The sequence below is a fragment of the Scyliorhinus torazame genome, chromosome 2 (genome assembly GCF_047496885.1).
Source record: "Scyliorhinus torazame isolate Kashiwa2021f chromosome 2, sScyTor2.1, whole genome shotgun sequence".
In the NCBI taxonomy this organism is placed as follows: Eukaryota; Metazoa; Chordata; class Chondrichthyes; order Carcharhiniformes; family Scyliorhinidae; genus Scyliorhinus; species Scyliorhinus torazame.
Genome location: NC_092708.1, coordinates 90,195,812 through 90,223,776, shown reverse-complemented (window position 1 = coordinate 90,223,776; position 27,965 = coordinate 90,195,812). Strand labels below are relative to the sequence as shown.

At 47.6% G+C, this 27,965-nt stretch overlaps 1 protein-coding gene across 8 annotated transcripts in view; it reads left to right on the top strand.

Annotated features, from left to right (window-relative positions):
- scn1laa (sodium channel, voltage-gated, type I-like, alpha) overlaps positions 1-27,965 on the top strand; it is a 480,246-nt gene that overhangs the window by 127,300 nt on the left and 324,981 nt on the right. For all 8 annotated transcript variants that reach the window (XM_072473978.1, XM_072473996.1, XM_072473987.1 and 5 more), the window contains exon 2: positions 1,008-1,324. In XM_072473978.1, coding sequence (XP_072330079.1) covers positions 1,061-1,324 — 264 coding nt within the window. In that variant the 5' untranslated portion in view covers positions 1,008-1,060. The remainder of the gene's footprint in view (positions 1-1,007; positions 1,325-27,965) is intronic.

Sequence of the window (27,965 nt, the reverse complement as noted above, 5' to 3'; positions counted from 1 at the left end):
GAGAACCCCAAAGTCTATCATGGAGTTCACCTGACCCACAACTTTTATGGTGAGCACACGGCCCACTCTACAGGAGTGGTACAGCAGAAATGGAAAAATATTTTTGAAAACAAAACAATGTTTATTCTATGAACTCAAGTTAACCTTTTTAAAACATACAGTGAACATCTTAGCAACCATTAATTCAAATACAACCCCTAAAGAATACAACACTAATTAATCCTTAAGCTGTCCTTTTAACATCCATAAGGCTTAATAAAAATACCTTTAAACAGAAGCACATCATGTTAAAGTCACTACTGAGAGCAGTTATTAGTTTTCAATCACCAAAGGATCGATTTACAGTTTTTAGATTACAGAGAGAGAAAGACTAATACCCCTTCTGGCTGTGACTGCAGCTATCCAGCTCTGAAAATGAAACTAAAAAACACCCTGCAGCAAACAGCCTATAACGGAAGTAAAAAGCTGACAGACAGCCAAGCTCCACCCACACTCTGACATCACTGATAAACACCCATTTCTTAAAGGTACATTTCTTAAACACCCATTTCTTAAAGGTACTCTTACATGTCACAAGTCATAATTTAAAACAGACTCGTGGGTAGCAAGGTGGCACAGTGGTTAGCACTGATGCCTCACGGTGCTGAGGACCCGGGTTAGATCCTGGCCCCAGGTCACTGTCTCTGTGGAGTTTGCACATTCTCCCCGTGTCTGCGTGGGTTTCATCCCCACAACCCAAAGATGTGCAAGTTTGGTGAATTGGCCACGCTAAATTGCCCCTTAATTGGAAAAAATTAATTGGATACTCTAAATATATATATACATATATATATTTTTCTAAACTTGTATTGTTTTTGGAGAATTATTTCCTGAAGTATTACATTTGCAAATTTATTCAAAGTGATATACTTTATTCTGTGCAATGCTAGGCATTCTGTAAATAGAATTAACCTGGAAAGCATTTTCAAATAATAACTATTTTTATTTTTATATTTATTTTATTCTAGCACCTTCTTATGCAAGAGGCTAGAGGTTAATCTCCAAGGTGCACGATGAAAAGATGGCGCAGCCACTGCTTGCACCGCCAGGACCAGACAGCCTCCGCCTTTTTACCCGAGAATCTCTTGCAGCTATTGAGAGATGCATTGCAGAGGAAAAAGCCAAGAGACCCAAGGAACGTCATGTGGATGATGATGAAAATGGCCCCAAGCCAAATCGTGACTTGGAAGCCGGTAAATCACTCCCATTTATTTACGGTGACATACCTCCAGGGATGGTTTCTGAGCCAATGGAAGACCTGGATCCATTTTACAGCACACAAAAAGTGAGTGTTTGATCAGACATTCAACTTAGTGATCTGGTCAAGTTTTATTTCAGTAATATTACTGAGAGATGTATCATTTTGATTTGTTTTTTATCTTGATTTTTAAAATATCTACCTGCATCTAATATGATAGTCACTATTTATTATTAATTGTTTATTTTTGTTAATGTAAAATTATGCACAACTAGGCATACTTGTGTCTCTTCCAAGCCGTTGTATGTGGGAAACTGGATTATGCAGCTCCATGTTTTGCAAGTATAAACCATGCAGAAGTGATCTTTCTATTTTGTTCCTCATTGAGTTCTTACCGTTGTCTGTTGAAGATTTGGTTTTGCCAGGGAGGTAAGCCTGAGGTTGAATTTGTTCTGCTATTTGTGCTGGTAAGAGCATAACAACTGGGAGCAGGAGTAGACCATCGGGCCCTTCGAGCCTGCTCCGCCATTCAATGAGATCATGGCTGATCTTTTGTGGACTCAGCTCCACTTTCCCTCCCGAACACCATAACCCTTTATTCCTTTATTCTTCAAGAAACTATCTATCTTTATCTTGAAAACATTCAATGAAGGAGCCGCAACTGCTTCACTGGGCAGGGAATTCCATAGATTCACAATCCTTTGGGTGAAGACGTTCCTCCTGAGCTCAGTCCTAAATCTATTTCCCCTTATTTTGAGGCTATGCCCCCTACTTCTGCTTTCACCCGTCAGTGGAAACAACCGCCCCGCATCTATCCTACCTATTTCCTTCATAATTTTATATGTTTATATAAGATCCCCCCACATCCTTCTAAATCCCAATGAGTACATTCCCAATCTGCTCAACCTCTCCTCGTAATCCAACCCCCTCAACTCTGGGATTAACCGAGTGAATCTCCTCTGCACACCCTCCAGCGCCAGTACGTCCTTTCTAGGGTAAGGAGACCAAAACTGAACACTACTCCAGGAGTGGTCTCACTAACACCTTATACAGTTGCAGCATAACCTCCCTAGTCTTAAACTCCATCCCTCTAGCAATGAAGGACGAACTGCATTTGCCTTCTTAATCACCTGTTGCACCTGTAAACCAACTTTTTGTGACTCATGCAAAAGGTTGTGGGGCATCTATTAGTTTCTAGATAATATACAATGGGTTTTGAAAAATTTCACTCCTTGTGGCTTGTGCTTTTGATGTGCTTGAAGTATACTCTGACGTTAAAACAATAAGAAGTTTTACAACACCAGGTTAAAGCCCAACAGGTTTGTTTCGATGTCACTAGCTTTCGGAGCGCTGCTCCTTCTTCAGGTGAATGAAGAGGTATGTTCCAGAAACATATATATAGACAGATTCAAATATGCCAGACAATGCTTGGAATGCGAGCATTAGCAGGTGATTAAATCTTTACAGATCCAGAGATGGGGTAACCCCAGGTTAAAGAGGTGTGAATTGTGTCAAGCCAGGACAGTTGGTAGGATTCTAGTTGGTGACATTAAAAGGTTTGGGTGCCCAATGGAAGAGCTGCCTGTGAGCCCCATTCATCTATATATCCTGATAACTACCCTCTCTGGCATTATTTTTAACATCTTGATTTGTTTTAAGCTTTTCTGTGATACTTTATTTTTGCTGTTCTCTTTTTTCTGCTATTCTCTTTCAAAGTCACTTACTTTCCCCTCTTTTCCCTTGGTATTCCCCATTAGTAACCTGCCCTTTGTTTCTGTTACTCTCTGTCTTTCATTGAAAATTAAAACTGGGGAATTGTAAAATGTACTGTCAATTTGCTATTGCCATTTTCCTCCACTGACATGCTCTTTGAAACTCTCCCATAATTTCTCTGCTTTTCTACCTCACAGCATTCCTTCACCAGTCTCTCAAAAATTTCATTGATTGGACTTTCAGCTTCCTCACTTAATCTTTTTCACTCCATGCTTGATATCCCTGTCCACAAAGCATTTTGGAATATTTATTTTAAAAAAGGAACACTTTAGCATGCACATTGTATTTTAAGATTTTATAGAGATTCATCCAACCATTGATTGATTCATCTATACATCAGGTTTTAAGTTTGTTTTTTATGAACAATGTGGCATCGATACTTAGATGCAGGGACAGAATGTAATAAATCCATGTTTGCTGATAGAAGCAGGAGTAGGCTATTTGACCCTTCGAGCCTGCTTCGCCGTGGACAACACGGTGCCGCAATGGTTACCACTGCAGCTTCACAGCGCCAGGGTCCTGGGTTCAATTCCGGCCTCGGGTAAGTGTCTATGTGGAGTTTGCATGTTCTCCCCGTGTCTGCGTGGGTTTCCTCCGGGTGTTCCAGTTTCCTCCCTCAGTCCAAAGGTGCGCACGTTAGGTGGAATGACCATGCTAAATTGCCACTTACTGTCCAGGGATGTGTAGTTGGGGTTAATGGGTTTTTGGGATGGGGCAGGGAAGTGCGCTTGGATGGTGCTCTTTTGCAGGCTCAGTGCAGACTCAATGGGTTTGGTGGCCTCCTGTACTGTGGGGATTCTATGTTTATGATCATGGCTGATCATCCAGCTCAGTAACCTGTTGCTGCTACAGGTTTTGACCCCTTTGGTTCAAGACTTATATCTAACTCCTTGAAAACATACAGGGCAGGATTCTCCAGCCACGTCTGACTGGTGACCGGAGAATCCTGCCCGAGGTCAATGGGCTTCTCTATTGCCTGCGTCTCGCACGTGGTGTTTTTGCGGCGGGCGGGGCAGAAGAATCCAGCCCACAATGTTTTGGCCTCAACTGCTTTCTGTGATAGCAGATTCCACAGGATCACCACACTCTGGGTGAAGAAATTCCTATCCATCTCAGTCTTAAATGGTTTACCCCATATCCTTAAGACTGTGATCCCTGGTTCTGGACTCCCCGCCATCAGGAATATCCTTCTTGCATCCACCCTCTCTAGTCCTCTTTGAATTTTCGAGGTTTCTATGAGACGTTCGCCATGATGGTACTGATTGATGGAGCAGGCATGATGGGCTGTATGGTGCACAACTGCTTCTATTTTTTATGTTTTTAATCAATCCTAAATTATTGAAATATATCTGCTAAGTATTGAACTTATGTCCAGGTGAGGAATTGTTCAATGGCTTCCCTCGTTGCCCTCTCCTCATTTGACTTCTGCAATTTTCTTTGTTTGAAAACTATATACTTGCCAATTAAGTGAGTACTTAACTGTTTACATGTTGTGATCATGAAATAATAGGACAGGTTTTCTTGAGTTTCACAAAGAAAGAGGTTAGCTTTATTATACTTGAACCGATCCAAGTAAAATAATGAAGTATACATGCACACACTCTGGGTTCTCATGCACACACACATACAGATCACAGAGTGGGAAAGAAATAATTGGCTAAATTAGAATCCACAAAAAAGTAAAAGAGTATAGTCTGTAGCTTGGTGACAAAGTTTGCTTCAGGCTGTGTTCGGTGGTCTTGATGCTTCGATTTCAAGACGTAAATGACTGAGTTGGTTGTCCTGAAGGAGCTGGTGGTGTTGAGTTAGATTCTTTTCAGAAATCTTTTTCTTAAGAAGGGTGTGCTTGAATGATCACAATCCGTAAACAGGGCTTGAAGTACTGTGCTGCTGGACCCATGGACCTTCCTGTGTTATCAAGTTGGATCAGTGCTTCACCTGGGGTTGGGATGTACAGGGGTCTCCTTCCCCCTCCTGGTGCCACACATCAGTGTTTATCTGGACAGATAGTCCAACGAGGGAAGGGGCTGTACTGGACCTGGTATTGGGGAATGAGCCCGGCCAGGTGGTAGAAGTTTCAGTAGGGGAGCATTTCGGGAACAGTGATCACAATTCATTAAGTTTTAAAGTGCTGGTGGACAAGGATAAGAGTGGTCCTAGGGTGAATGTGCTAAATTGGGGGAAGGCTAATTATAACCATATTAGGCGGGAACTGAAGAACATTGATTGGGGCGGGTGTTTGCGGGTAAATCAATATCTGACATGTGGGAGGCTTTCAAATGTCAGTTGAAAGGAATTCAGGACCGGCATGTTCCTGTGAGGTAGAAGGATAAATATGGCAAATTATGGGAAACTTGGATAACGAGAGTTTATGGGCGAGGTACTAAATGAATACTTTGCATGAGTATTCACCAAAGAGAAGGAATTGGTGGATGTTCAGTCTTGAGAAGGGTGTGTAGATAGTCTGGGTCACATTGAGATCCAGAAAGACGTGGTGTTGGGCGTCTTGAAAAATATTAAGGTGGATAAGTGCCCAGGGGCTGATGGGATCTACCCCAGAATACTAAAGCAGGCAAGAGAGGAAATTGCTGAGGCCTTGACAGAAATCTTTGGATCCTTACTGTCTTCAGGTGATGTCCCGGAGGACTGGAGAATAGCCAATGTTGTTCCTTTGTTTAAGAAGGGTAGCAAGGATAATCCAGGGAACTACAGGCCGGTGAGCCTTACATCAGTGGTAGGGAAATTACTGGACAGAATTCTTCAAGACAGGATCTACTCCCATTTGGAAGCAAGTGGTCGTATGAGCGAGAGGCAGCACGGTTTTGTGAAGGGGAGGTCGTGTCTCACTAACTTGATAGAGCTTTTCGAGGAGGTCACAAAGATGATTGATGCAGGTAGGACAGTGGATGTTATCTATATGGACTTCAGTAAGGCCTTTGACAATGTCCCTCATGGCAGACTGGTACAAAATGTGAAGTCACATGGGATCAGAGGTGAACTGGCAAGATGGATACAGAACTGGCTAGGACATAGAAGGCAGAGAGTAGCAATGGAAGGGTGCTTTTCTGATTGGAGGACTGTGACCAGTGGTCTTCCGCAGAGATCAGTGCTGGGACCTTTGCTGTTTGTAATATATAGAAATGATTTGGAGGAAAATGTAACTGGTCTGATTAGTAAGTTTGCAGACGACACAAAGTTTAGTGGAATTGCGGATAGCGATGAGGACTGTCAGAGGATACAGCAGGATTTAGATCGTTTGGAGACTTGGGCGGCGTGATGACAGATGGAGTTTAATCCAGCCAAATGGGAGGTAATGAATTTTGGAAGGTGTAATACAGATAGGGAATATACAGTGAATGGTAGAACCCTCAATAGTATTGCCAGACAGAGAGACCTTGGTGTACAGGTCCACAGGTCACTGAAAGGGGCAACACAGTTGGAGAAGGTAGTCAAGAAGGCATACGGCATGCTTTCCTTCATTGGTCGGGGCATTGAGTATAAAACTGGCAAGTCATGTTGCAGCTGTATAGAACCTTAGTTAGGCTGCACTTCGAGTATAGTGTTCAATTCTAGTCGCCACACAACCAGAAGGATGTGGAGGCTTTAGAGAGGGTGCAGAAGAGATTTACCAGGATGTTGCCTGGTATGGAGGGAATTAGCTATAAGGAGAGGTTGAATGAACTTGGTTTGTTCTCACAGGAACAAAGGAGGTTGAGGGGTGACCTGATAGAGGTCTACAAAATTATGAGGGGCATAGACAGAGTGGATAGTCAGAGACTTTTCCCAGTGTAGAGGGGTTAATTACTTGGTGGCATAGCTTTAAGGTGCGAGGGCCAAGGTTTAGAGGAGATGTACGAGGCAGGTTTTTTACACAGAGGGTAGTGGATGCCTGGAACGTGCTGTCAAAGGAGGTGGTGGAAGCAGGGACGATAGTGACGTTTAAGGGGCATCTTGACAAATACATGAATAGGATGGGAAGAGAGGGATACGGACCCCGGATGTGCAGAAGATTTTAGTTTAGACGGGCAGCATGATCGGCGCAGGCTTGGACAGCCGAAGGGCCTGTTCCTGTGCTGTACGTTTCTTTGTTCTTTTTTCTTTGTTCTTCTCACTGTTTTTCTGGGACTCATGGAGTCACTGGGTGCCAGGCCACCGAAATGGATGCAAATGGATGCAAATGGATCATTAAGACCAATTTGCATTCGTTTACATGCTCCCACTGGCGCGAGGTCATGGACCTTGATACTGGTCGGAGCATCGAGATCGGGTTGCCACCCGGCGTTGATCTTGATTTTGCCCCGACGCCCGATTCTCCATTCTATCGCGGAACTTGATCTGGGTGTCCTATCCAAAATCTTGGTAACTCTGAGAGATTTTGTTAAACTCTCGTGCATTCAGAGTGATGCGTCTCCAGGGATGCACTGCCACAGTCGGAGCAGCAGCCTTGTCATCTATGCTTTCTGGCAGAGCCCTATTTCTGTACTGATCTGGTATGCCTAGACAAATCACATTTTCCTCATTAGTTCCGGCAGTCAGCTTGAAGGCGACCTGCCTTGTTACAATGGAATTACATCAACTTTCAGACATCAATCTTTGGGCTGGATTCTCCCGCCCTGCCTGCTGCAAGAATGCCATGGGTGAGCCGCGTACCACGGACGAGCTGCATACAATGGAGAACTCCATTGACCTTGGGCGGGATTCTCCGGTTGATGGGCAGATGCGGTCTATGAATCCCACCTCTACTCTCAGGACTTGCCTCTTCACCCTCAGGAAGTCCTTCTATGCTTCCAGCTTTTCCTTTCCTATTTCTGTTCTTCTTCCGTCCTCATCCTGCCTTCTATCGTTTCCAGGTTTTTGGGAGAGAATAAGGAATGGTTTCCCATGGTGGTGGTGGTTCCAGAGGGAGTGGGGGGGAGGGGAGGATTGCAGCCAAGCTCCTAATCATCAGCCATCATTGTTGCCAATTTAAAAACTTTTAGTTCCTCCATCTTTGTTATGGAAAGAGAAAGTGTGTTTTTGAACTCCTGGAGGAGGATCACCGCTCTGAGGCTTTCAAAGGTGGAATGTGTAATGATATGTCTATAGTCAGGTTAGTGAAGGGTTAATTATTACATCTCTGTGTAAATCAAACACTTGAGGGCGCTACCACTTCTCTGTAGTTAAGTCAGACCCTGAGGACATTCTGGGAGTAGCATAAGGAGAGAGCATGGTGACAGCATTAGAAGAGGGTTAGATTAGACAGAGTTAACACAAGGTTAGATCATAGTGTACTTAGTGACTATTTAGATTGTTGAGTACTGCGAGACAGCTTCAATATTACTTTATTATTAGCTGTAGCTCAGTAGAGTGTTCAAACTTCATTTAATTAATTAATAGTATTATAATAAATTAGATTTGTTTCAAGCTTTTGATTGGTGGATTCTTTGTCAACAACACATTGGATCATTCTGGAAGAAAAGACACAACATATTACCACCAAGGGTAATATCACAGACTGTACCTTATGCAGCCAGGATAGCATTTGATGAATGTTGGATAAGCGGGAATAAGCCTTTCCTGTTAATTTGCTTCGGAGTAGCCGGATCTAGCCCTCCAGTGGCTCCTTCAGCTGCTTTACAAGCTTTCCAAATCAAATGAAACATATTTCCACACCTCCATAATCAAACTTTGGTCGCAACTGGGATAATTTTACGATCTCAGCCCTGAGCTGGTGCCTTCATTGGATACTGTGGCAATTCCCAACTAAGCTTGAGCTTCCTTTATTCCCTTTCTTAAGGGAAAGCTCTCTGGAAAGCTCAATCTTTTTCCCTTCCCTATTTTGGAATTTTCTTTCCTCCTTTACCCTCTCTCTTGAATCTCTCTCCATTCTTGTCTCTCTATTTCTTCTCTTTTCTCTTCTCTCTCTCTTTCTCCTCCTTCCCCTTCTCATTTCTTGAAGTTCTACCTCTAGTCTCTATTATTCCAGCCATATCCTGGCTAATGCTAGACAGTCTGTTTCAGATTTCACGCCTGCCTCTGATTCTTCAAGTTCAGTTTTAGAATGGTTGGCCACAGCTTTTAGGACTTCCTAGTTTTTGGAAGGATATCTATCTCTAAATGCCAAGCTATTCTCCTTAACTCAATGGCTAGTCTTGTAAACTGTCCCAAGTTACCCTCAGATGTTCTCGGAGGGTGCTAGCTTCAAATGTAGATATTTTTAGTACTGCTAACCACAAGAAAACCTATATTTAAGTTACTTCTAGGGATAAATTTGGTTCCCCACTTCAAAATTTATGTTGTTCTATAGATTGGTCATGAATGCAGCCCCCAACTTCCGGCGGGGTAGGAGAGCAGTCGCGGGCAATGGAGCCCCGATAGTCGCGTCCCGTTCCCGGGGGAGAGACAAAAAAACAAAACGCGCAAACTGGCCGGACCCCCCCCCTCCCCGGTGCACTTTGTCCCAATCGCTTGGTTCGATTTCTCCAATACTGTGGCGGTTCCCTGATCGATGGGCGGTCTTGAGGTGCTCGTTCACCTCCTTTGTGTGTCCAAAATGTTACTTATTGTTCCCGGGGATTGCTCATCGGTATGCAGATGGCTGCTACATTGTTATGGTGATGGTCGCTGATATCTATGTTGTCTGGCCTTTGCAGAGGTAAATACACAGCAAACCTGCAGCGGCTGGTTTCTGTCTATGTTGGCTGACTTTCCCATCAGCCTTTGCCGTTCGCCATTTTAAATCGGGAGCTGGCCAATTTAGGTGGCTACATACCCTCCTTGTGATCCTAACGCGAAGCGTGAAGGATCACATAACTACGTTGCTTTCCATTCCCTGACCTGGGGAGCACTTCTTTCATGGCCTCTACACTGATCATAACTATGCAAAAGATTTTTAACTGACAATTCTAAGGGGCGCTATGTCAAACAGGGACATGCATTACAAAACAAAAAAATTGGGAACCTCTAACTATCCTTACTACACTACTCTCACTTAAACATTTCATCACTCTAACTTCTTCAACCATACAAACAAAATCATAGCAGTTTATACACTTTTTTCTGGCTTGGCAGTCAAGCTCAGGATCGTACAATTGTCCATGAACATTTCTTTACATTTCTTTATTTACAATCAAACTGCAAATGAATGCTCTTTATTACAGATTGCGGGGGTGGATGGTCTGGTCGTATCCGAAAATAGGGGATCTGATACTATATACCGGGGTGCGAGCGCGGTAGGCTCTCCTTCTCCATTTTGTTAGACACATAGTCTGCACGATGCAGCAGAGTATCGCCAATACCAGCAAGGATTCTATTACGTAGGACAGGGAGTATCAGGTTATAAACCTGGCACACCAAGATGGTGCAGTGTCGCTGGTGACTGGGCTCTAGGTACTGTGGGGAAGTGAAACATTAACGGCTGGGGGGCTTCAGGTCATGGGGTTCGTGCTCGCGCGCAACCAAATGTCCATTGTGATGATGAACCATGCGAAGAAAGTCCTCATGGCTGTTCGTCTTTCACTTCTCTTCTCTTCTCTTCTCTTCTCCAGTCCTGGAGCTTCTGGAGTTCTGTGGAATCAAGCAAAGTGTTTGTAACTATCTTGGTTTAACATCTCGTACGATTGTCTGTCCTTTAGTGCCAATTACTCCCTTAATAATTGGTCACTATGTGTGACTCCCTCATTTTTCTTTCCAAAAACCGAATTTTAGGACAAGACACACTTACAAATAATGAACCAGTGCGTGCGTCTCGCAGACTCTGCGATTTACCATCCAAATGTTTCAGGATGTAAATAGCATGTGGTTGGCAACCTAAGGGTTACCTGAAACAAAACAAAACTTTTTGAACTAAAATTTCGAAAATGAGGTGCGTATGGGCCGCGACGGGTAAGAGTTGGATGGAGTCCCTGGGTAGGACGGCGACCAATGCCGTGACTCCCCTACCCGAGCGTAGTTGACCAGAGGGGGTGTTCCCAGGCAGGGCGGATCCCAAGCCGTTCCTCCACTACCTGAGCAACCGACAAGAACGGGCAAGAAATGTAGTCATCGTTGGGGGGCTGCCGTAGTGGTGCCACGGCGAAAACAGCGCGGGAGCAGAGGGAGCCGGGACAGCGAAAACAGCGCCGGAGGAGAGAGCCGGGAGATTTTAAAAGCAAGGGAGGAGAGAGCCGGGACAGCGAAAACAGCACGGGAGCAGAGAGAGCTGGGACAGCGAAAACAGCGCCGGAGGAGAGAGCCGGGAGATTTAAAAAGCGCGTGAGGAGAGAGCCGGGACAGCGAAAACAGCGCGGGAGCAGAGAGAGCCGGGACAGTGAATACAGCGCTGGAGGAGAGAGCCGGGAGATTTAAAAAGCACGGGAGGAGAGAGCCGGGACAGCGAAAACAGCGCGGGAGCAGAGAGAGCCGGGACAGCGAAAACAGCGTCGGAGGAGAGAGCCGGGAGATTTAAAAGTGCGGGAGAAGAGAGCCAGGACAGCGAAAATAGCGCAGGAGCAGAGAGAGCCGGGACAGCGAAAACAGCGCCGGAGGAGACAGCCGGGAGATTTAAAAAGCGCGGGAGGAGAGAGCCGGGACAATGCTGGGAGAGGTGAGTGCACAAAAGGTGTGGCAGGAGTTCCTTTAGACACGGATGCTGATTGGAACAGAGTGCATCTGAGGTTAGGTGAGTGACTGAGTTCGGGTGAGTGGCTGTGTTTTTGTTGGTGTTCGGGTTTATCCTTGAGGTTCTATAAAGAAAATTTAAAAAAATAAAAATAATTAAATTAATTAACTAGTTGAATATGGCTGGACAGGTGATGTGCTGTTGCTGTATGATGATGGAACTGGTGGATCCCATTGAGACCGTCAGTGACCACATCTGCAGCAAGTGTTGGCTGCTCGAGGAACTTCGGCTCAGAATTGATGAGCTGGAGACCGAGCTGCACACACTGCGGCACATCAGGGAGGGGGAACATTACCTGGACGCTTTGTTTCAGGAGGCAGTCACACCCGGTAGAATAAGTTCTGTTAATTCGGACAGTGGTCAGGGACAGAGTGGTGTGACTGCAAGGGAGGCAGGTAGGGGGATCCTGAGTTTAGGAGTTGAGGAGCCTCAGCCCTTGACCTTGTCCAACAGGTATGAGGTACTTGCTCCCTGTGTGGATGAGGAAGAGGGCTGTAGGGAGGATGCGTTGACTGACCACTGCACCGTGGTACAGGAAGCCATTCAAGAGGGGGGAGCAAAAAGACAAGTGGTAGTTGTAGGGGATTCTATAATTAGGGGGATTGATGGCATCCTTTGTAAGCCAGATCGCGAGTCCCGCATGGTATGTTGCCTGCCCGGTGCAAGTGTGAGGGACATCTCTGATCGGCTTGAAAGTATTTTGGAGAGGGAGGGGGAGGATCCAGTTGTTGTGGTCCACGTTGGGACTAACAACATAGGTAAGACTAGGAAAGAGGACCTGTTTGGGGATTATCAAACACTAGGGACTAAATTAAAGAGCAGGTCCTCCAGGGTTATAATCTCTGGATTACTACCTGAGCCACGTGCCAATTGGCATAGGGTTGAGAAAATTAGAGAAGTTAACACGTGGCTAAAGGAGTGGTGCGGGAAAGAGGGATTCCATTTCATGGGGCATTGGCATCAGTACTGGGGCAGGAGGGACCTGTACCGTTGGGACGGTCTTCACCTGAACCATTCTGGGACCAGTGTTCTAGTGAATAGGATAAATAGGTTGGTCACAAGGACTTTAAACTAGCAAGTTGGGGGGAAGGGAAGTGTAAAGCTATGGACAGTATAATGGTTAATGGAGATCAAGGCAGCAGGTTACGTGACAGGTTATTATGTAGAGATATGGGTTCAAAGACAAGGAAAATTAGGAGAAAGGGTAAGAGGAAAAATAAATTGCGAAAAGTTACTGATCAAGGTGTTATGATTCATAACAAAGACATAAAAAACAGCATAAGTGTACTTTACCTGAATGCTCGTAGTATACGAAATAAGGGAAATGAGTTGATGGCGCAAATCATCGTGAATGACTATGATTTAGTGGCCATTACTGAAACATGGTTAAAAGATGGTCACGACTGGGAGTTAAATATCCAAGGGTATCAGACCATACGAAAGGATAGAATGGACGGTAAGGGCGGTGGTGTAGCTTTGTTGTTTAAGGATGGCATCCGGGCAATAGTAAGGGATGATATTGGTGCTATGGAGGACAAGGTTGAATCAATTTGGGTGGAAATCAGGAATAGTAAGGCGAAAAGGTCACTGATAGGAGTAGTCTATAGGCCACCAAATAGCAACAGGATGGTAGGGCAGGCAATAAGCAAAGAAATAACGGATGCATGTAGAAATAGTACAGCGGATTTCATGGGAGATTTTAATCTGCATATCGATTGGTTTAACCAGGTTGGTAAAGGCAGCCTTGAGGAGGAGTTTATAGAATGTGCCCGGGATAACTTCCTGGAACAGTATGTAATGGAACCTACAAGGGAACAAGCGGTCCTAGATCTGGTCCTGTGTAATGAAGCAGGATTGATTAATGATCTCATAGTTCGGGATCCTCTGGGAAGGAGCGACCACAATATGGTGGAATTTAAAACACAGTTGGAGAATAACAAGGTAAAATCAAACACTAGTGTTTTGTGCTTAAACAAAGGCGATTACAATGGGATGAGAGAAGAACTAGCTAAGGTAGACTGGGAGCAAAGACTTCATGGTGAAGCAGTTGAGGAACAGCGGAGAACCTTCCGAGCGATCTTTCACAGTGTTCAGAAAAGGTTCATACCGACAAAAAAGAAAGACGGTAGAAAGGGGAAAAATCGACCGTGGATATCTAAGGAGGTGAGAGAGAGTATCAAATTGAAGGAAAAAACATACAAAGTGGCAAAAATTAGTGGGAGACTAGAGGACTGGGAAGTCTTTAAGGGACAACAGAAAGCCACTAAAAAAGACATAAAGAAGAGTAAGGTAGACTATGAAAGTAAACTGGCTCAGAACATAAAAGCAGATAGTAAAAGCTTCTACAAATATATAAGACAAAAAAGAGTGGCTAAGGTAAATATTGGTCCTTTGGAAGATGAGAAGGTAGATTTAATAATAGGAGACGGGGAAATGGCTGAGGAGCTGAACAGGTTTTTTGGGTCAGTCTTCACAGTGGAGGACACAAATAACATGCCAGTGACTGATGGAAATAAGGATATGATAGCTGAGGACCTTGAGATGATTGTAATCACTAAGGAGGCAGTATTGGGCAAGCTAATGGGGCTAAAGGTAGACAAGTCTCCTGGCCCTGATGGGATGCATCCCAGAGTGTTAAAAGAGATGGCTAGGGAAATTGTAAACGCACTAGTGATAACTTATCAAAATTCACTAGACTCTGGGGTGGTCCCAGAGGATTGTAAAGTAGCAAACGTGACACCACTGTTTAAAAAAGGTCGGCAGAAAGCGGGTAATTATAGGCCGGTAAGCTTAACTTCGGTTGTAGGGAAAATGCTGGAATCTATCATTAAGGAGGAAATAGCGGGGCACCTGGAGGGAAATTGTCCCATTGGGCAGACGCAGCATGGGTTCACAAAAGGTAGGTCGTATATGACTAATTTAGTAGAATTTTTTGAGGCCGTTACCAGTGCAGTAGATAATGGGGAGCCAATGGATGTGGTATATCTGGATTTCCAGAAAGCTTTTGACAAGGTGCCACACAAAAGGTTGCTGCATAAACTAAAGATGCATGGCATTGAGGGTAAAGTGGTAGCATGGGTAGAGGATTGGTTAACTAACAGAAAGCAGAGAGTGGGGATAAATGGGTGTTTCTCTGGTTGGCAACCTGTAACTAGTGGGGTCCCTCAAGGATCAGTGTTGGGCCCGCAGTTGTTCACAATTTACATAGACGATTTGGAGTTGGGGACCAAGTGCAATGTGTCAAAGTTTGCAGACGACACTAAGATGAGGGGTAAAGCAAAAAGGGCAGAGGATACCGGAAGTCTGCAGAAGGATTTGGATAGGTTAGGTGAATGGGCTAGGGTCTGGCAGATGGAATTCAATGTTGCCAAGTGTGAGGCTATCCATTTTGGGAGGAATAACAGCAGAATGGATTATTATTTAAACGGTAAGATGTTAAAACATGCTGCTGTGCAGAGGGACCTGGGTGTGCTGGTGCACGAGTCGCAAAAGGTTGGTGTGCAGGTGCAACAGGTGATTAAGAAGGCTAATCGAGTTTTGTCTTTCATTGCTAGAGGGATGGAGTTCAAGACTAGTAAGGTTATGCTGCAATTGTATAGGGTGTTGGTGAGGCCGCATCTGGAGTATTGCGTTCAGTTTTGGTTTCCTTACCTGAGAAAGGACATATTGGCACTGGAGGGAGTGCAGAGGAGATTCACTAGGTTGATCCCAGAGTTGAGGGGGTTAGATTATAACAAGAGGTTGAGTAGACTGGGACTGTACTCATTGGAGTTTAGAAGAATGCGGGGGGATCTTATTGAGACATATAAAATTATGAAGGGAATAGATAGGATAGATGCGGGCAGGTTGTTTCCACTGGTCGGGGAAAGCAGAACTAGGGGGCATAGCCTCAAAATAAGGGGAGGTAGATTTAGGACGGAGTGTAGGAGGAACTTCTTCACCCAAAGGGTTGTGAATCTCTGGAATTCCTTGCCCAGTGAAACAGTTGAGGCTCCTTCTTTAAACGTTTTTAAGAAAAAGATAGATGCCTTTCTAAAGAACAAAGGGATTCGGGGATATGGTGTACGGGCCGGAGAGTGGAGCTGAGTCCACAAAGATCAGCCATGATCTCATTAAATGGCGGAGCAGGCTCGAGGGGCCAGATGGCCTACTCCTGTTACTAATTCTTATGTTCTTCCCTCGAACCAGAAGGGCAGTTACGAACGGGCGTGTGGTATCTGTCGACAGACGAGTTCCGCTGAACTGGCGTCTGGGACAGTAGCAAGTCTGTGTGGGCAAGTCCTCAGAGGTTTTTGCTGAAAAGGCGTGGGGCCGTGGAAAAAATAAATTTCCAGTCTGACATACAACATTTAACAAAACACTACAAACAACATCAAACATGCTGCAGGTTCCATCAGAAAGGACACCGTTTTCTCCCAAGCGGTTCCTTTTAAAACATCATCTGGACACCTCAGTTATCGGTTGCGAACAGGGTCGCAAAGGGGTTTTCGTTTTGGGAGTCAGACTCAAGGTCTTCATCTTCTCCCGCATGCCAAACTATTGAATGTATTAAGGTTGAAAGGGCTGCATGTTGTGATTTGGGGTCGCTCTCGTCGCTTCGGACGAGTCTGTATGAGTTGTCTCTGTGCCAATAGGTGGTGTCTAGTTGTGTGGGGACGGAATCGGGGTCGTCATGGTAGGTCGGTGGTCGGTGGTGGGGTTTGTTTAGGAAAGTGATCATGAAGGGATCACTCGAATCGTAGTCGGATTCGCTGGGTGTGGGTCCTGTTGCATGGGGATAGTAGGGAAGCGTGCTGTGGCTATCGTCCGAGCCACAGTCGCTGTCTCTGCTGCTGCACTCGGTGGCCATTCCGGGGTGGAGTGTAAATTTCGGGGGTGGAGTCGAGGTCGAGTCCGTGGCTGGGCTGGATGTGTTGGGGGATGGTAGGGTTATGTTGGCTGTGGGCGGGGTGTGGTGTGCTGCGTCGAGCATGATGTGGTGTGAGTGGTTAGACTGTGTTCCATATGTCTTCAGCTGGTTGATATGGAACCACGCAGTCTTTCCGTTGGGATACTTTATCTCGCTTACGGAAAGGCTTACTTTGTCCGCAATGGAGTACGGACCCGAGTACTTTGGTGACAGGAATGTGCTGGGGTTGTATACAGAGAGCATGACATGCTGTCCTACACTGTACTCAGTCGCATGCACTGTCTTGTCGAAGCAGGCCTTGTTCTGTTTCTTTCTTGTGCCCAATTTCACTGCGGCTGCTAGCTGAGCCGTTTTAACATTTTCCACTAATTGCTCTACTGCTTTCTCGCGTGTGAGGGCCGTCTCTTCGGGGCTGGTCAAGTCTAAACCTAATAAAAATTCTGTGCGTTTCATGGGGCGTCCGGTCATGAGGGTGTGTGGGGTGTAACCTGTGGAAGTTGAAATTGTATTACGAAAAAACATCAGTGCAAAAGAGAGGACTGAGTCCAAGTGGTGTTGTTTTGCTGGACCATTTTTCTGAGGGTGGATATTAGGGTCCGATTCATGCGCTCCACGATACCACTCGACTGTGGGTGGTTGCTATGTGGAATTTTTGGGTGATCCCAAATATCGTGAGGACGTTCTGCATGACACGTCCCGTAAAATGGGAACCTTGGTCGGATTCAATGCTGCGGGGGAGTCCCCATCTTGTAAAGATGTGGTGGGTCAAAATCTTGGCTATGGTTTTTGCAGTGTTTGTTCTGGCTGGGAATGCTTCCACCCATTTCGTAAACGTGTCTATCACCACGAGTACATATTTATAACCATTCCTGCAAGGGGATAATAAAATCAATCTGGAGGTTAGTCCAGGGGCCATTAACGGGTCAGCCTTTTTGGCATATCTGTCCGGATTATTCTGGGCACAGATAAGACAATTCTCGATGTAGTGATTAACATTGCCCTTTAAATTCGGACCAACAAACCTGCTTGAGGTGGGCAGTCGTGGGATCGCTTCCCTGATGTCCATGACCGTCATGGAATAAACAAATCAGTTGATTCCTGTCCTGTTCAGGAACAACATAAAGGGTGTCTTTTAACACCACACCGTCATGTGTGGTCAGTGCATTTTAAAATCTCTCATAGGGTGCTGGATCGTTTCCTTTTAAAAGCTCCCTGAGATTGCTGTCCTGCTTCTGGGCCTCCACTAGATCCTCGATCCTAGTCTGTGAGACCTGAACTGCATTCACTGGTGCGCTTTCGGGGGGTGTCCAAAAATATCCATGCCTGGAACCTGCTTTAGCCAGTGCTTCTGCTTTTACATTTCCAGGGGGGGGAGGAACGATGGTGACTTCGAACTTTGAATATCCCAAAAGTCCTGTTCTGTGCTCTCTCTAAAATGTGACGGAGCAATGGGGCTGAGGGTACGGTTTTTCCGTCTGCGGAAACAAATCCTCTTGCTTTCCACAGGGGCAGGAATTCCGTGAGGCTGTTGCAGACATAGAGGCTGTCCGAGTTTATGTTTGCTGGGCTGGGGAAGGAATCTGGGTGTTCCACTATATATGCGATGGCCGCAAGTTCTGCTGCCTGAGCGCCTAAGTGGCCTGGCAGTTTTAATGATATTTCCTCTAGGGCACGTCCCTGCGCGTTCTCAACATATATACCGCAACCTGTTATGCGCTTCCCATCCAAGACTGTGGAAGATCCATCCACATAGATCTTTATGGGCTCGGGCTCGCACGTGTCTGTGTGCTGGGGGCTCTGAGTTGAACTATCAATCTTTCTGGGGGGTGTTTTCGTGATAAAGGGGTCTGTGTTGTGTGGAGAGATAATTTCACATTCATGGGGGGTTCCGGGGTACTGTAAGTTGTCGGCTAAAAAGGTGTGCGTCTTTGTCCGTTTAACAGTGATGTCCCGTCCCTGCAAGAGAAGGGTCCATCTAGCTGCTCTAATCTGGCTTACTGTACTGTCCTTGAGTCGTCCGTCCAGTAAAAGTTGGGTGGGGGTGTGTGTGGTGAGAATTGTGATGGGGTTCAGTCCGGTAATGAACGAAAAATACTGAACTGCCCAAAATACTGCAAGCAGGTGCCTCTCACAGGCTGAAAATCCCTGCTCCACAGCATCTAAAATTCTGGAGGCGTAAGCTACGGGCCTTAACTGTTCGCGCCGTCCCTGGAGGAGCACAGCCGAAAGGGTGCGGTCTGTGGTTGCTACCACTATAGCGTAAGGGGAAAGCAGGTCTGGAACTTGTAGTGCGGGGGCTGCTATGAGTGCCTGTTTTAAAGAGTCCACAGCATCCGTATGCTGCGGAATCCATTCCCAGGGGGCTCCTTTCTTTAGGAGGTCTGAGAGGGGTACTGCCTTGCTGGCGAAACCGTCAATGTGGTTTCGGCAGTAGCCAACCAGTCCTAAGAACGACCGGAGGGCTGAAACGTTCTGGGGAAGGGGCAATTTAGCAATCGAGTCAATCCTTCTATGCTCGATCTCGCGTTTACCATGTGTGATAATTGTTCCCAAATATATCACCTGATCTTCCGAAATCTGGGCCTTTTTGGGGTTGACTTTACAACCAAAAACTGCCATCCAAAACTAAAGAATCGGGAATTGAGTCCCTGCTTGAGCATGGTCTCGGGACTTGTTGCTACTGTGGGGGCTGCTGCGGGGCTGATTTTGTTGAGTTCCCGGTAATCGATGGTCAGTCGCCATGATCCATTGGGCTTTCTCACTGGCCAAATCGGGGCATTATTAGTGGAGGCTACTGATCTAAGTACGCCGTGTACATGTTCCAGGAGTTCGGACAGAAGCTCAATGTGCTCTTGCTTGGTGTCTGTCTGCAGTAGTAGGTCGTCTACGTACTGAATCAGACATTCGGGGCAAGAGAATTTGGCTCAACCATTTGCCAGCTGTCGGTGGAAAATGGAGGGGGAGTTGTGGAATCCTTGTGGCAGGCATGTCCACGTGTACTGCTGATTTTTAAAGGTGAAGGCAAATTTGTACTGGCATTCCTTTGCCAGTGGAATGGACCAGAATCCATTACTGCCATCCAAAACTAAAGAATCGGGAATTGAGTCCCTGCTTGAGCATGGTCTCGGGACTTGTTGCTACTGTGGGGGCTGCTGCGGGGCTGATTTTGTTGAGTTCCCGGTAATCGATGGTCAGTCGCCATGATCCATTGGGCTTTCTCACTGGCCAAATCGGGGCATTATTAGTGGAGGCTACTGATCTAAGTACGCCCTGCTCTAATAAGCTTTCTATTGCCTTTGAGATTTCTCTCTCTGCCTCTTGGGGAAATCCGTAGTGTTTTGGGGGTCTAGGGCCAGGTCCTGTTATTTGTACAGAAACAGTCATCTGCCCACAGTCATGCTTATGGGTCGCGAATGCTGCCCTGTTCTTTTGCAGAACTGCCCTAACTAAGCGTGGTCAGGTTGAACCAAAATTCGCCTACTGCGCTAATTTTGTTCGCGTATTCTCCTATGTTGAGCGTTGCGGGGGCTCTTGCAGATTTTGCCATTTTCCAGGCGCACTGGTTGACTGGATCAAATGAAAGATTGTGGGAATTTGTGAAATCGATTCCCAGAATGTGTTCTGCTGTGTGGGGCAGGTCAACTAAAACTACAGGGTGCTTGATGGTGATGGTACCGATTTGAATGGGTACAGGGGCTGTGATGTGTCCCTGCTGTGAGTGGCCTGTAAAGCCGCTGAGGGTGATAGTGGCTGTAGTGAGCCACGTGTCTTTTTGAAACAGGGTGGAGGAATTTATTGTGGTGCGGGACCCTCCTGTGTCCCAGAGAAACTCGATGGGCTGTCCCCGAATTTTTGCTGCAACTACCGGTCGTCCGGACCTATCCCAAAGGGTGTCGCAGACCCAACTGGGGGAGCCCGAACACCGTCAGTCCGTTCCGGTCAGGTCCGTCTGATCTGAACGGGTGCTAACACTATGAATGGGCTCTGTCTTCTTCTTACTTAAGAGTGCCCGTCTGCTGGGCTCTCTGTGGCTTTCTAGGGGCATTGTACTCTCTTGCGAAGTGTCCCAACTATCCACAGTTGTAACACTCCTGTGACTTGGGTGGGGGGGCTGTTCTTTCCTTCATTCACCCATGCGGGGTTCTGGTGTGTGGTAACTGCCTGTATATCTGCGGCGGCCTGCTTTTCCTCGGAATTCTTGACTGCGGGTTTGCTTTGTATAGATTGCTCCCAAGCGCGGGACAATCTTTTCACTACCCACTTCTCGTTATGGGCCTCCTCTGAGGGATCATAACTCGTGCAAGCTTTCTGTCCTGTTTCTGTGGCATGGGAGATAAGGGTGCGGGTCCATTTGGCCATGTTGTCTGGGGACAAATGGGCGCAGTCTAGGTCTCCAAAGACTGCTGCAAAGTGGATCCACAGGCATCCAGCAAACGCTGTGGGGTGCTCGGTTTTCTTTTGCCTGCATTTGTTGAGGCCATCTACGGGGTCACCCCGGTTATACCCGATCGCATCCAGGATCGCGGTATGCATTTCTGCAAGGGTGCCTCCTCCTACATTCTGTGGGTCGGGAAGGGCTGCTGCTACTGAAGGATCTAAACTTAAAACTGTGAGCTTTACATGCTCTCGCTCATCCAGGCCGTACATGGTCGCCTGATGCTTTACTGTGGCAAAGAAATGGTGGGGGTCTGACGTGGGGAGGAACGGTGTGATCTTATCGCACGCGTCCCGTAATTGGGTCACTGTTAAGGGGGCGGTGTACAGAAATTCCGCATCGTCCGATGTGGCTGTGCGGTGGGTAGTGACTGGGTTCATTGGAGCCTGAACTATCTGCTGTGTGGGGGGTTGGGGCGCTTTCCTCTTTTGTGGCTTTCCCTGCGCACATGTTCCCTGAACATATCTCTGCGCTGTCTCGTTTAATTCTTCCCAATCAGGGCCGTCTTCCTGATCTAATTTTGCTCCAAAGGTTTCCTGGAATCCTTTCTGAACTGAAATCAGCGATTGCAGCTCTGCAATCTGCTTCCGCCACTTTGCGTGATCGAGCTTGCTTTGTCTTCGCTCTGTGATGGCAGCATGGAGTGCTCTTAACGCTGCCTTCAGGTCGCTGCACTGTCTCTGCAATGCTTCTACCTGCTTTTCTGTTTCTTCACGTACCGGGACTGCACGTTGCGTGTCCTGATAGGCCTTTTCATATTGAGACTGGAAGCTGCTTAAGTGCGGCAGACAAGACTGGTGTGCCCTTTTGGCATCCTGCACCTCTCCATCTTTTGCTGCCAACTTCCTTCTCAATTCTAAGTTCTCTCTTTCCACCTCACCAACATCAACCTTACTCATTCGATGTATGCCCTCTACCTCTTTCCGGAGCGTCCTAACGACCTCCTCTCTGCCTCGCAATTGTGCCAAGCAGGACACAATTGCCACCGGCTTGCAAGGTTTCCCTCAGCTCTTTTTGTGGATCTCGCTCAGGTTCTCCCACCAAGTATGTCCTATACTCCCGGGGCCTGATTCCTCGTTGTCACAGAATTCATTCCAAAGGGGCCATCCTTTCCCTTTGAGATATTTCCTGATCTCTTCCTCCCAAATGGGACATTGTCCCACTCTACTGCTGCTGGTCGCTGCGACCGCAAATTCCTCTGGGTTCATGAGGCATTGCAATGCCTGCATTGCCATCTTTCCTATCCGAATGCTGCTCTTCAAATTTGGGACAGGGGTATTAAGGCGGTGCTGTAAATACGGGTTCGGCTTTCGCTACTTTCCGATATACAAACTCCCAACAGTTTTTTCGCAACAAAAAATCTATCAGTTTACCTTATCGCCCTGTTAGTTACGCATGCATACACACACTTCCGAATTATGAGTATTGATCAGAACTGCTTGAACGCTTGTGGTTTTCTGTTCCCAATTGGATCTCTAATTCAAATTCTTGGGTTCTCCCGGAGTGGTTATGCCACTTCTAGATCGGGTCCTGTCAGGAGTCGCCAAATAATGTTGCTAACTTTCTCTTTGGTTCAATTGCTCTGTTTTATTACCTTTGCTCTAGAGTCGCCAGGTATCTTTATGATACCGCCACGAGGATCAAGTCCGAGTCATGAACAATAACCCAATACACCGATTAGTAAGATTCAAATCAAAGCATATTTATTATACACAGTAATCGCTACTCATGCACAAATTCTACGTCTAAGCTACTTCTACAACTAACAGGCCTATACTTAACTTCGGACTGGCCCACCAGGTCAGGGGAACAAATGGCCTTTCGTTCGGGTTCTGAGTCTGCGTGATTCGAAGTTGGTACAGATTGGTAGCTAGGAGCGCCTATCTCGTAGCAAGCGTTGAATTAAGACTTATCTTGTTCGGGGGTCACTGCACCGGTCACGGTCAATGTTGGTTCGTGTTGCTGGGTGACCTGGGCAGGACGCAGAGGTGAAGAGAGCGATTTGAACTTGGGGCTTAACTCTTATAATCCCCAGGGGCTTCCTGCCTTTCGGGGCGGACCCTGTACCTGGTCCCAAGTGATTGGACTTTGTCCCAATCGCTTGGTTCGATTTCTCCAATACTGGAGCAGTTCCCTGATCGATGGGCGGTCTTGAGGTGCTCGTACACCTCCTTTGTGTGTCCAAAATGTTACTTATTGTTCCCGGGGATTGCCCATCAGTATGCAGATGGCTGCTACATTGTTATGGTGATGGTCGCTGGTATCTATGTTGTTTGGCCTTTGCAGAGTTAAATACACAGCAAACCTGCAGCTGCTGGTTTCTGTCTATGTTGGCTGACTTTCCCATCAGCCTTTGCCGTTAGCCATTTTAAATCGGGAGCTGGCCAATTTAGTTGGCTACAACATACTAAGAAAGAGAGTACTTCTTCACAGCCCCCGCCGAAGCAAACAAGTTTGACGAGGAACACTGGCTGGAAAGCCGACAGCAAGGGTGGAAATAATGGGCCCCTGGCAAGGGGCAACAGCTTGCCAATGGGGTGGGGTGGGGGTGGGGGGCAACGGTAGCCCCCCCCCCCCCCCCCGCCCCGCCATGGCAAGCGCACCCTGAACAAAAAGCAAACCACTACCCGAGGGACCGCTTCAGGTGGGAGACCAGGCCCCAGCATGAGGGAATGAGAGTAGCGGAGAAGGGAGAGCAAGCGAGAAGAGTGCAGGGTAGGACGGGGCAAGAGCGGGCAAAAAACCTCAGAGGTCAGGCGAGCGAGAAGCGAGACAATAATCCCCGAGAGGGGGCCACCACACTAGCAGGAAAGCGAGCGGCGGAGTCATGCAACAAAGCAGGGCCGCAGCGCGTGCCCAACAGGGGGAGCGGTGCCAGGCAGGTGGGGTGGGGTGGGAGAACCACTCAACAGAGACGGGAGGTGGGGTGGGGGGGAACCACTCAACAGAGAAGGGAGGGGGGGTGGGGTGGGAGGAACCACTCAACAGAGACGGGAGAGCAAACGGGGATAGGAGCAGGGGAAAGAGGGACAAAAGAGAGGTATACGGGAAAGGGGAGAAAAAGGGGTGGAAAGGGAGGGACCGGGGGTGGGGACAGGGAAGGAGGGACAAACAAGGCTAGAAAGAGAATAACAATAGAGCTACAAAGTGCCACAACCAAAGGCTCGGAACAAGGAATCCCTGCAAGCAACCAGCCAGTACAGTCTCTGGGCGAAGGGATACTCCAGAGTTCAGCGGACTACCCACGTGGTGGATGCACAGTGGGCGGCCATGTCAGGGGCCCCTGGACAAAGGGAGACCCCAGAGCTCAGGAGCCCGACCGCAAAGAGAGAGCAGTGACAGCGGCCATCCTGGACGGCCCCCTAACAAAGGGAAACCCCGGAGGGCAGGGACGCGTTCACCAGGTAAATATGGTTAATCCCACAGGAGCAAGGGGACAGAAGCCCCCCCCCACCAGGATAGTCACCTGGAATGTAAGGGAACTCAACGGCCAGTGAAAAGATCCAGAGTCTTCACCCACCTAAGAAATATGAAAGCCGACATAGTCTTCCCCCAAGAGGCACACCTGAGAGAGCAGGACCGACTGCGGGTAAGAAAGAGCTGGGTGGGGCAGACCTACCATTCCTGCTATGGGACGAGGGCCACGGGGGTTGCAATACTGATCAGCAAGAAGATGATGTTTAGGGCGACGAAGCTGGTTACGGACCCAGGGGGACGGTACGTCATGGTCAGCGGGGCCCTGGATGGGGCACCGGTAGTACTAGTTAACGTGCCCAACTGGGACGACACGAGCTTCATCAAAAAGACCATGGCAGAAATCCCCGACACAGTGACGCACCGACTAATCGGGGGGGGTCTTCAACTGTGTACAGGACCCTACGACTGTCTGACAAAGCTCCAAAATGGGGAAAACATCAAGCATGACAAGGGAACTCGGTCACTTTATTGAACAGATGGAGTGGTGGACCCCTGGAGGTTCACCCACCCAGGGGAGAAGGGGTTCTCCTCCCAGTGCACAACGTATACACCAGAATTGACTTCTTTGTGGTGGGGAAAACGATGCTTCCAGGGATAGACAAAGTGGAATACTCCGCAATTGTGATATCCGACCACGCTCCACACTTAATGGACGTGAGGCTGGAGACGGGCAGGGCCCAACGGCGCACATGGCGGTTGGACGTTGCTCTACTAGTAGACAAGGCCTTCAGCGAAAAGATATCACAGGCCATAGCAGGGTACACGGAGAACAACCAAAACGGGGAGGTCTCACTCTCCACCTTCTGGGAAGTGCTAAAGGCCGTAGTAAAAGGGGAATTTATCGCTTTCAAAGCTCGAAGAGACAGGGCGGAAAGTGCGGCTAGGCAGCAGCTGGTCGACTCCATACTGGAAGTAGACCGTAAATACTCCGTGGCCCCGACCATAGAGCTCCTGGCGGAGAGGAAAGAGCTACAAAGGAACTTTGATCTGCTCTCCACCAGGAAAGCGGTGCACCAACTCCGCCAGGCACGTGGGACCCTATACGAACACGGAGACAAAGTCAGCCACCCGTTGGCACACCAGCTGAGAAAGCAGGCAGCCACCAGAGAAATTGCATACATCAGGGATACCAGAGGCACATTAGAAACAACCGGAAAAGATGGTAACAAAATCTTCAAGGCCTTCTACCAAGGGCTGTACACCTCAGAACCCCCAATGGGTGGAGTTTGGGATGAAACGGTTCCTTGATGGACTGGACAAACCAGTCGTGGGGGAGGACAGAAAACGGGGCCTGGAAGCACCACTAGCACTGGGAGAGATCATGGACAGCACTAGCTCCATGCAGGCGGGGAAGGCGGCGGGACCAGACGGGTTCCCGGCGGACTTCTACAAAAGATTTGCGACAGCACTGGCCTCACACCTGCGGGAGATGTTGACAGACTCGCTAGTGAGGGGCACACTGCCACCTACGCTAGCACAGGCCTTAATCTCGCTGATACATTAGAAGGATAAAGACCCAACGGAATGTGGGTCATACAGACTGTGACGGTTGAGGAGTATTTATCTAAGATCTGCCCTCGCCACGGCGGCACTCCCATCCCCAGCCAGCAGCCCAGTACTGGGTGATAGCCACCCTCCAGTCCTGGAACCAACTACGGCAGGAATTTGGCCTGACCAAAATGTCGGACAAAGCTCCCATCTGCAACAACCATAGGTTCACACCAGTGCTGACTGACACCACCTTTAAAAAGTGGGGACAGGACGGAGGGACACTGACAGTCAGGGACCTATACACGGACGGCAGGGTTGCAACAAAGGACGAACCAGCAGAGAAATTCCAGCTAGCCAGGGGGAACGAGCTAAGGTACCTGCAACTCAAAAACTTCCTACGAAAGGAGACAAGGACGTATCCACAACCGCCACAACAGACATTACTGGAAGAGTAACTGGACGCAAGCATCCTAGATAAAGGAAACTGTAGCGACATGTATGACCGACTGGTAGAAAGGACCGACACCGTACTGGACGCAACAAGAAGGAAATGGGAGGAGGACCTGTGGATTGAAAAAGGGTGGGGACTCTGGAGCGAAGCACTGCATAGGGTCAACTCCACCTCCACGTACGCAAGGCTCAACCTGACGCAACTAAACGTGGTACATAGAGCCCACTTAACAAGAACCCGTATGAGTAGGTTCTACCTGGAGGAGGAGGATAGATGTGAACGGTGCCAAAGAGGCCCGGCCAACCACGCCTATATGGTCTGGTCTTGCCCCAGACTTGCGGGGTACTGGGCAGTCTTCTTCGAGGCAATGTCCAAAGTGGTGGGGATGAGGGTGGAGCCATGCCTGAAAGTGGCAGTCTTCGGGGTTTCAGACCAGCCAGATCTATTCCTGGGGAGGAGGGCGGACGCCCTTGCCTTTGCCTCCTTGATCGCCCGCCGTAGAATCCTGTTCGGCTGGCGGTCAGCAGCACCACCCAAAGCTGCAGACTGGCTGTCCGACCTCTCAGAATCTCTCCAAATGGAGAAAATCAAATTCGCCATCCGAGGGTCAGACGACGGCTTCCACAGAACGTGGGATCCATTCACCCAATTGTTCCGGGACCTGTTTGTGGCCAACGAACAAGCAGGAGAATAGCCAGGTAGCCAAGAATCAGGGGAAAGTAGCCGAGGCGGGGGAGGGAGGTATAGACCGGGGTGGGGGGGATAGCAGCTAAACCTAAGAGAAAAGAAAGGCGAACCACAGGAGAAGGGGAGTGGGTGGAAGAGGGAGGAGAAGGAACAATAGAGAGGAACCAGTGAGGTGGGGGAGGAGGCAAGGGATTGACAGCCGGAAGAAGGGCATGGGAAACAATAACAAACTTGGCATCTACAGTAGCAGGGAGCAAGGAAAATACGGGTGAAAGACGGGACGAACGGCTGAAGCGGAGGTGAACGTGAGATGACAACGGCAGCGAAAACCGTCCGGGATAAGCAAACCACAACACCACCACCATTCGCGTATTGCCCTCTGTAATTGTTCTGCATTTGTTTCCCCGGCGCCCAAATGTATATGTACCTCCCCCAGTTCCCCCCCCCCCTCAACAAACAGATGCCTACTGTGTGCTAAAAACAATATTGCCAATTGTACAGAGCTGCTGTTGTTGAGCTCGCACATAATACTCTACCAGTTATTTTATTCTAACTTTTTGTTTGTTGTTTGTTTTGTTTTTTGTCCGTGTTCCCTTCTCTTCTATGTATATATATGTATATATATGTATTCTATTTTGTGTACATAACGGTAAATATACTTTATTCAAAACCCCAATAAAAAACATTTATTAAAAAAAATGAATGCAGCCCCAGATTACTGTTATGACCAGGTGAGGAGGGGTCGAATTTCTCCTTCTTTGCCCCCTCCTTGTTTGACCACAAAGGGTTTTTCGTTTGTAAAGGATATACTGGACAATTTAGTGAGTACTTTATGATGTCTGCACTATTACTATAAAATAACCAATC